Here is a 9,539-nt window from a genome sequence, read left to right as displayed (position 1 = left end):
AATCATTTCCCATTTATTAATCATTTCCCATTTAGTTTTATAAAATACTGGAAACATACACACGTAGGATGTATGTATACTATTCCCTCCGTTCACAAATATTGTAGGGCAACCTCACCATGATGAATCACGTGTGCACCCAAACCAGCAATCAAGTCGTGCTTTATGATATGGGCCACACCATCCTGTAACTTTGGAAATAGAGGCCATGTGTGACACGACACGATTGCATGATTGGATCAAGGAAGAGAACAGTACTGCTACTAGTTGGATCATGCAGACTGGCACACCTGATTTAGCTGCAACTCCGGTCATCGCAAGTCGCAACAGGACAAGTAACACCAATCATAGCATGCATGCATGTGATATCTTAAAAGGTACTCCCTCTTCAACTAAAACTACCACAGTTATGTTAGATTGGAGGGAGTACCGTAGAAGAAAGGAAATTAAGGAGAGCATGAGGAAGAGATAACTGATTGAGCACTAATCACTCCTGGTGCAGGTGGAGTTAAGAACTACATCAGTGGATTCGTAGAAGACTAAACAAATCCGGCTCCTTTTGTCTGCTGTGTCCATTTTTTTTGTGCAGCACGAAGGTCCACGTAACGGTTATTTTTAGTTGGGGACGACAGGTACGTTTTAAGTTTGTGAAACTGGAGGCGGACGCTCTGCCGTTGCTTCAGATAGCTACTAGTCGTGCACAAGATCTAGTTTATTCCGAATTTGTTTCCGCGCACCGTTGAAAAACTCTCCTCCACACTAACACGGCTCCATGCATGTATGGAATCGATCATGCACCCGTCGCCACTGTCCATATCACGGCTGGCAACAGTCCAGAAAATATTTGTGTCTCCGTCCATCTTCAGGGTGGCGTGCATGCATGTACTCCCTCGGTAAAGATCTAAACGCTTTTATAGTATTTCTTTACGGTGGGAGTACGTACTACCTAATCGTAATATTATCAAGGGGGCCAAATAATCAAAGCGGGAAGACCAACAGTTTGTTTCGGAAATCGAATGATCATATGCAGGAGTACTATTTATGAAGAGTACGTACAGTGGCTGGCCAATCCTAGCCGGGAGCGCTAGCTTCCTGGGCGTGGCAGATTTTTACCGGGACACGCGTCGGCCCGTGCGCGTTTTCCGGCAACTGAAAACGGAACACGTAGGTAGATAAAACAAAATGGCATCGAGTAGAGTAGAAATTATTGGAAGAGTACGTACAGTGATGTTCAGCTAATCCTAAGCCGCTTGTTCAGACGCGCTGGTGGCCTGGTGCGCAGTGCGCGGCCAGAGAGACGTACCCAGCGTCGCCGACTGCCATTCATGCTCCATCCACGTGCTCAATCGCCGGACTCCGGCGCGTCCACGTCAGACGGTCAGGTCAGTGGCGAGGGACGCCGTACGTCCGGTAAGACAGTAACTACAGCGCAACAGCAAAGAAAGAAATCGGTCGGTCCTCTTCCCCTCTCTCTCTCTCTCACCCAGCTCGCCTATAAAGCAGACCTCAACGGGCGCCACAAACAGAACCAGAGACAGAGAGAGAGAGTGTGTGTGTGTGCGCGCGCTGGAGCTTGCTTGATTAATTCTTCGGCTACAAGGGCAGATAGGCTGATCGGCAGAGGCAAAGATTTCTCTCGGACAGCACTACAATCTTCACACTCCAAGCTAGAGAGCTCGCGCGCAGCATGTCGTACCCCTGCCTTCGCCGCGCGGCCGTGCCGGTAAAGCGGGTCTGGCTCGGCCTCCGCGGGCGCCTCGGCCTCCGTCGATCCACCGGTGAGTTTCATCCTCATCCTCCTCCTACCTCTCCTGCCCGTTATCATCGTGGACGATGGAGCTGATGAGTGGTGATTCATCCATGAGTTGCAGGTCTTGGCGAGCTGCGCAGGGAGGTCCGCACGTGCGAGTACGACGACGTGCACGTCATGTGGGAGCTGCTCAGCGGCATGGACGGCAGCGCGCCGCGGAAGTACGTGCACGTAGCCGCCACCGCCGCCATGGTTGACGCCGCCGCCCGGAAGAAGCTGAGGGGGAGGAGGCGGACGAGGAGGGCCGATGCCGAATCCGCCGCGTGGAGCCGCCTCTTCTCTTCCTGCTGCGCCTTCTGATCTCTCAAAATAAAGAAAATCCGAGCTGCCTGATGGCCGGGTTTGGAAAGGATGTTTTCGAGATCGATGAATCCTCTCTCTTCGCTCTTGACCGCGTGTAGCTATGATATGAAAGCAGCAACCGTGCGGAGACGGAGGGAGAAGTGATGACCCACTGTCGATTCGCGTGTACGTATAGTACGTATTGCGAGCTGTAAATACAGGCGGCTCTGCTTCCGTCTTGATGTAGTAAACCGATCCATGTAAAAGAATTTACCATCATCACCACCCAGGGACAGTTTTGTTCGTGTGCTAGTACAGTAAATGCTAGTAATTTGGTTGTCAATTTGAAAGTTCAATTGGTATTGCTAAAAAAGCAAGAAACAAACACAAATCTGCTTATTTCAATGCCTAGTCGACAAATACCATCCGATAATGTATTTTGGGTATGTAGCGAGGTACAAATCCGATCCAGCCAGGAGGCACCCCTGCGCTCTGACCACTGAGTTAAGACCCCATCCACGCATTGGTGTGCTCGCGGGCGGCGGCGGGGAACCCTAACCTACATCCTGGGGCCGCCTCCTATGCCCTCCCTTCCCCTCGCCGTCACCAGAAGGTGCCGCCGGGCGAAGTCCGATGCGCGTCGGCGGCGGCGGGGCCTCTCACTCCTCGCAGCGCATGGCTGCATCGGGCGGCGCGGCGGCCAGATGGCGGCGCGAGCGGACAGCCAGGTTGTGGCGGCTATGCGTGGGGTTGGTTTCGGGGCGGCGACGCGGGCATGGATCTAGCGCGAATCTGGTCCTGCGGGCGCGGGCTCGGCCTCCCCGAGTCAGTCAGCGGGTCTCTATATTGGGGCTTCTCCTTGTTGGGATCTGGCAGCGACGGCCTGGATCGTCCTAATCCCGACAGGGATGACGGCGGTCCGTGCACGAGAGATGAAGGTTCTTCTAACAGATCTGGGTGAAAACCTGCCATAGTCTATTGCCAAGGCCGGTGGTGTCGGCGCTGTCTGCGTTGTTTCCTTCATGAAGGCATCATCATGGAGAAATTCAAGGACACTCCCTGCTACCTTTGGGGGAAACCCTAGACCAGTAGGTCGGATGACGGGGCTCTCTGGTGTCGTTTTCTCCTTGGGGCGTCATTTTTGTAGGTGCACACGGGCTCGAGGGACAGGAGGGCGGCTTCTTTGGTGGAGCGGTGCTTCATCTTACACATCGTAGGTGACAGATCTCGGCGGCGTGGTGCTGTGAAGACTCGGCGTTCGATGCGCGGAGATGGCGTCGATGGCAGAGAAGCCTTGCAAGGTCGGTGCGTTAGTTTGCTCTGAAGATGGATTGGTGGAAGATGGTGATGATGACACATGAGAGTGCGTCGGACCGGTTTGTGCCCCAAACCCGCTATGTGGCTTGGTTGGAGCCTCTGGCTTTAGATGTTAGGCATTTGTGTGATGCCTGTTTCGTATTACGCTCGGAGTATCGGCACCCCTTCATCAATGGATAGAGGTAGCGATAGATGTTGCTAAGATGGTGGCTTCAGACTACCTGATGTACTACTTTGTAAAGTGTTTCTGAATAATTAATAAAATGGCTGCATGCATCGCCCAGATGCAGAGGCCGGGGTAATCATCCTTTTCAAAATATCCACGCATTGGTGTATTTGACATGATTTTTGTATCATATGTCTACAGAAAATATAATCTCCACATAGTGTCTTTGGTTCAATGATCCTCGAGAACTTTTTTGACCATATGTTAGACGATAAAATGGTTAGTTCTTTTTCTCTAGTTTCTACAGAAACGGTTTAAACTCCCTTGCAAACAGAAACATTGGGAAATAAACCACTGAGAAACTGTAGTTCAACTCTTTGTAGCTTTTGTTGCCTCATCTTATTCTTATTGGACGAGTTATTTGGTGAAAAATCTATAACCTTACTGAACTGAAATAAACCACACATGAACCGAAATTGCCTGGGTTTTTGGATAGCCGGTTAGGACGGAACTAGCTAGAGTATATAGCAAAAAACAACCACATTACAGGCTTTTGTCCAAAAAACTGTCACTTTTTTAATTTTTCTTAAACTACCACAAAGTGGTGGACTGTTCCAAAAACCCAAGTGTCGAATGGTTATTGTCTTAATCTGGATTATGACATGGAGGGCCCGCTCGCCAGCTCCATGTGGCAAAAAAGTCAACACCGTTAAGTAAACAGTTAGTTCACCGTTATGACCGGGTGGGGCCCACATGCCATCTTCTTCTCCTCCCTTTTCTTCTTTGTCCTGTCGAACAGCCCCACCCCGCCGCCTGAGCACCGCGCCGGCGAGCAGCCCCACCCCCACCCTAGCTGCCGCTGCGTGTAGCTATTGCCCGCCCCTGTTGCGTGCTTCTGTTGCTGCCCGCCGCCGCCACTGCTGCTCGCCGCTGCTGTCCACCGCTGGTAGGTGTTGTGCTTGCCGCCGTCGCCTCGTGTTGCTCGCTGCCGCTCTTCGCCGCTGTGTGCTGCTCCGGCCACCACGCCCAGGAGCCTCCCCCACCAGAGCGGGTGAGCACGCCACAGCCCCGAGCGCGCGCACCTATGGAGGAGAGAGGAAGCAGAGCAGGCAGTGACTCCGGGCAGGCAGTGGGCGGCGTGCAACTCGTCTCCATGCAAGGGGCGGGCATGCCTTCGTGCGGCCTGGCGGCGGGCGACTGCGAAGCCGCAACACTGCTCGTCGGGGAGGAGCTTTAATGCGCAGGCCTCGTTGTTGTCCTCGGCGCGGCAGCCGTCGCCCTAGTTCTGGCACTACACACGTGCATAAAGCCGCAGCGCCTTGCGATGTGGTCGGCGAGCTCCTCCGGTGTCCTCGGCTCTGGCGAGTTCGTCGCCGGTGGGACCTGATGGATTTTATTATTTTCTGAAAAGGGCCCGATTGCTTTTTTGAAAAAAATTACAGGGACCAAATTGCTTTTTTAGGGACCTGATTGCCTTTTAAAAATACGTGGGGGCCACCTGTCAACGGTCAAGCTAACAGTCAACCTGACGGGTGGGCCAAACATGTCATAGTCTTGCTTAATTCTTAACGGTTCAGTCACTTGGGTTTTTTTGAAACAGCAGACCACTTTTATGGTAATTTTTTAATAGATTAAAAAAATGATCGTTTTTTGTAGACCTAGTCTGTAATGTGGTACAGTTTTTTGCTATATACTCGAACTAGCTAGGTTGTGGCGTAGAGCCAATGTGAACAGGAGTCGTGTGCGGATAGCTCGGTACATAAGTTTTTTTATCAGTAATTCTCAGCATAACAGAGGTGGCTAGGCGGGCAACATTAAACTCCCCCTCTGCAGAAGACACGAACATTCAAGCAAAGAGTGTGATGAGTAATTGTACGAACCTTGTGACGGAGATTCGCTTGGAAGCCGACATATGATATTCCTAGCATAATCTGTATTTGACTATCTCTTTTCTCTTAAAGAAATGACACGCAAAGCTCATGCGTGTTCTTAAAGAAATAAACACGACAACACATTGGACCTGCGTTGGAAATGAACATAGCAGAGTCAGATTACCCACCATGGAAGTAACATAGGTGTAGTAACATCACACATGTCTAGATAAAATAGATGATGCGGCAAACAATAAATGAAGAAAGCGAGGCATGTGGTAAGGCTGGTCATAGTGGAAGTAACATAGATGCCACATAAGCAAAAACATTGATGTGACAAGTAGTTAATGAGGAGAGAGGCAAATAGAGTAACCTAATATGTTACCATCACATAGCGCTTACCAATGCAAAATGAGTCTACAAGACAATAAATGAACATGTGTATGTTACTACACATATGACACTTCCCACTATAAGGGTAGTAACATAGAGTAGTAACGTATGCATGTTAGTACTCTAAGTTACTCCCCACTATGACTAGCCTAACATAGCTAGTTGTTGGTAGACTTTGCCACATAAGATTTTTGATGATGTGTCATGCAATAAATGAGGAAAGAGAGAAATGATGTATGTACATGAACCAACACCCCTTGCACAAGCTCCAATGTAGAATGAGAGAGCACTTTATTTATTATCTCACATCCTATTGGGCAAACTAGATACAACCCATTGAAGATGTTGTATGTTAAGGTGTTGATTGATGACATGGCATATTTTACCAACAAGCTAACATACAAACTATTGGAGATGCCCTAATAGTATGAGTAACATCACACATATCAAGGCAAGTTGAGTCTATAGCCTAATAAATAAAGTGTTGCATGTTATCATACATATGTTACTCTCCAATATAGAGGTAGTAACATAGAGTAGTAACATGGGCATGTTATTACTCTATGTTACTACCCATTGTGGCTAGTCTCAAAGAAGGCGAGGGAGGTGGGGCCTGATGGGAGGCCGAGGCAAGGTTGGGAGGAGCACAAAACCAGTCGAAAGCGGATGTGGAGCATAACACCAGTCAGAGGCTAAGGCAAAGAGGTCCCCCGAGGGATGGAGGGAGGGGGGGGGGTGTTGCGAGGGAGCACCAAGAGGTGTTAAGCGGCGGCGATGCACAATAAATCTAGCTAAAGGAAGTCGGGTCAAGCGCTACAGAGGGTGCAATTGCAATTTGAATGAAACATGGGGAAAGTTATGGACATTTTCTTGCCATGGGGTATATGACCTAACCAGAAGATCGGGAAGTACCTTTTTCCTTTTTTTTTCTATCAAGAGGAAAGACGTGGGCTTAGAAAATAAGCTAGGCAAAAGTTATACTAGTTATTTTTAGCTTATGCTTATTTTCACTTAAAAAGCTCCGAAAATAACTGACCAAATATAAGACAAGCTGCTAAAGGCTGGTGCTACAGTTTGGTTTTCATGGTGGAGTGCTCTAAAGTTTAGTAGGTATCCTAATCAAGACAACACAAAAAGGAAGGGGGTGGGAGAGAGAGAGAGAGACGATATTATGGGAAAAAGATTATATGAGACCAGGTCTCATATAAATCAGGTGAGACCCGCCTTGATGGATGACATGTGGCATTCACAAATCACAAAGTATCTAATCTCTCCCCCCTGATTTTAGATGGAGGTGGAGTGGATGCTTTGTGATTTACGAATGTCACGTGTCATCCATTAGAATGGGATGGATGGAGTGGCTGCCAACCATGCATAATCGATCGGGAAGTGGATGCAGATACAGCTGAATTCGACATCTCTGCACGCTTGAAATGATTGAATTTCTGAATTGGAAATGGCCTAGGCGAGTACGCGACGTGTGTTACGTGCTACCCTGCATCTCTAGCTTAGCTATAGCTGGATGATATTTTTAGATATTTAATCATGTATATGTATACACGCTTGCTACGTGACAACACATCTTGGTCCGACAAGACGTACGCGGAAGCCACAGCACGGAGACGGAGGACGGCGGCGATGTGATGCGGCAATACCCCGTCTCCTGTGTTTCTCGTTTCACACCCAGGTGCTGGTGCATGCATACATGGCAGAGGCGAGAGGTCAATAATACATGTGAATTTGATACTTTCCGTTCCAAAATTTTTGTCTTAAATTTATCTAAATACGGATGTATCAAGTCACGCTTTAATATTAGATACATCTATATCTAAATAAATCTAAGACAAAAATTTTAAGACGAAGAAAGTATTTTATTAGCACGGTACGGCTACAGTGGGTCCGTCTCACACACCCGCCCGGAATTCCGCCTCAGGCAGACCTTTCGTTGATGTAAAATGTAAAGGATGTCGCTAGAGAGCGCGGCTGCGCTTGTTTGTGGTTCGGAGCGCATCCTCCCACACACGCACGTCAAACAGAACGGTACACAACCAGCGCCCTTGCCCGCCCATGCATCCATCCATCCGACAGCAGCTAGCCACCACGTACATGTGCATGACAAGGTAGCTGGTGCGTAGCACGTCGCGTGTGGTAACTGGTAACTTGCTGTTCTCCGCGTTGCTATATCTTCTTGCACGCATGTGACTGCTCGTGTTGCCTTGCTCGTTGTGTCCGCATGTCGCCAATCCTTGCTTCGTCCGCATGCGCCATTTCGATCGCCGATCTGTCTGCATGCCACCTAGTGTACCGTTCATTGGCATCCGTTGGCCGAAAACCGGGCCGAGCGATCTTAGAGCATGTATAGTAGAGCCCTCAAACCCTTAAATCGAAAACTAGTTTTAAGGGTTGAGAATTTGCCATATTTAACACTTTTAAGGGTTAAAAAACATGGGCAAAGACTAGAACCCTCAAGCCCAGCCCTTATAACGGAACTTGGATTTGAGGGTTCTAGTTCCGTTATAAGGGCTGGGCTTGAGGGTTCTAGTCTTTGCCCCAACCCCAACCCTTAAAACTGTCATTTGACATATCACAATTTTCATCATCTCAATAACACCGAATAGTACTTTCAAACACATAATAATCATTCAATATATTACAACAATGTTCTGAAGCAAATTATAATAATTGTTCGAATCAAATAGGACATAGAAAAGTAAACAAAGGTAGATCATGGGCCTTGGCATCGCCCAGCCAACTGCCACTGGTGCTCTACTAGATCATCCCGGAGCTGACCATGAGTGTTTGCATCCTCAATCTGACGATGTGCTTCAAGAAAAGCTTGTACGCGACAAGGGTTTCTTTCCGGTTGCACACGAGTACCAACATTGTCATAGAAATAAGGCAGTTTTAACCCTCTCTCATCCTCGATGATCATGTTGTGTAGAATCACACAACATTTCATGATGTTCTCCAAGGTTTTTTTGTCCCAAAAACGAGCTGGACCCCGAACTATGGCAAATCTTGCTTGCAAAACACCGAAAGCTCTGTCAACATCCTTGCGGGCTGCCTGTTGTGCCTTGGTGAAATGAGCCTCTTTTCTGGTTAAGGGCACCCCATTTTTCTCCTTGGCGGACTTCATTGAGATAGTATCTCAATGGGATACTATATGTGACGCCCGGATAATCAAGCTACAGTAACCTCTGTTAATGATGCCACATCACCACTCTTACTGTTGCTAACCTCGCAATGATTCGAAACCTTTTCAAATTCAAATTCAAATTAATGTCAAGCGATAAAGTTTTCAAAATTTTAAACTAAAATGTTCGGAGTGTGCAGTTAAATGCCTAGGTGATTATAGTGCAACAAACACCCTTTTTGAAAATGTCTAAATATATTAAAATGAAATAAAATAGAAAAATGAAATAAATAAAAGGAAAAGACAAATCTAACTAAAAATAAAAAGAGGCACCCCCCACTGGGCCATCTGTGGCCCAGCTGGCCAGCCCAACTGGGCAAAGGCCCAGCCGACTGGCCCAGCCGGCCGACCCACCCCGCTCCCACCTTATCCCCCCACCCGACAGAAACCCTAACCGCTACCCCCCACTCCCCTCGATCCCCCACGTCTCGCTCCCTCTCCCCCTCCCCCCGATCCAGATCGGGGGCAGCTAACACCGACGACCGCGCCGCCTCATGCCCCGCCGCC

The 9,539-nt window shown here is 48.5% G+C and overlaps 1 protein-coding gene across 1 annotated transcript; it reads left to right on the top strand.

The window, feature by feature from the left end:
* The first annotated feature begins 1,541 nt into the window (after positions 1-1,541).
* Positions 1,542-2,381, top strand: LOC119367750. Its single transcript, XM_037633173.1, has 2 exons — positions 1,542-1,778; positions 1,872-2,381. Exons 1-2 carry the CDS (start codon positions 1,688-1,690, stop codon positions 2,108-2,110), a joined length of 330 nt encoding a protein of 109 aa, XP_037489070.1. The 5' UTR covers positions 1,542-1,687; the 3' UTR covers positions 2,111-2,381.
* The last annotated feature ends 7,158 nt before the right edge of the window (positions 2,382-9,539 follow it).

Source organism: Triticum dicoccoides, chromosome 2B (assembly GCF_002162155.2).
Source record: "Triticum dicoccoides isolate Atlit2015 ecotype Zavitan chromosome 2B, WEW_v2.0, whole genome shotgun sequence".
Taxonomy (NCBI): domain Eukaryota; kingdom Viridiplantae; phylum Streptophyta; class Magnoliopsida; order Poales; family Poaceae; genus Triticum; species Triticum dicoccoides.
Note: the sequence above shows the minus strand (reverse complement) of the source record. Positions and strands in the feature narration are given on the sequence as shown.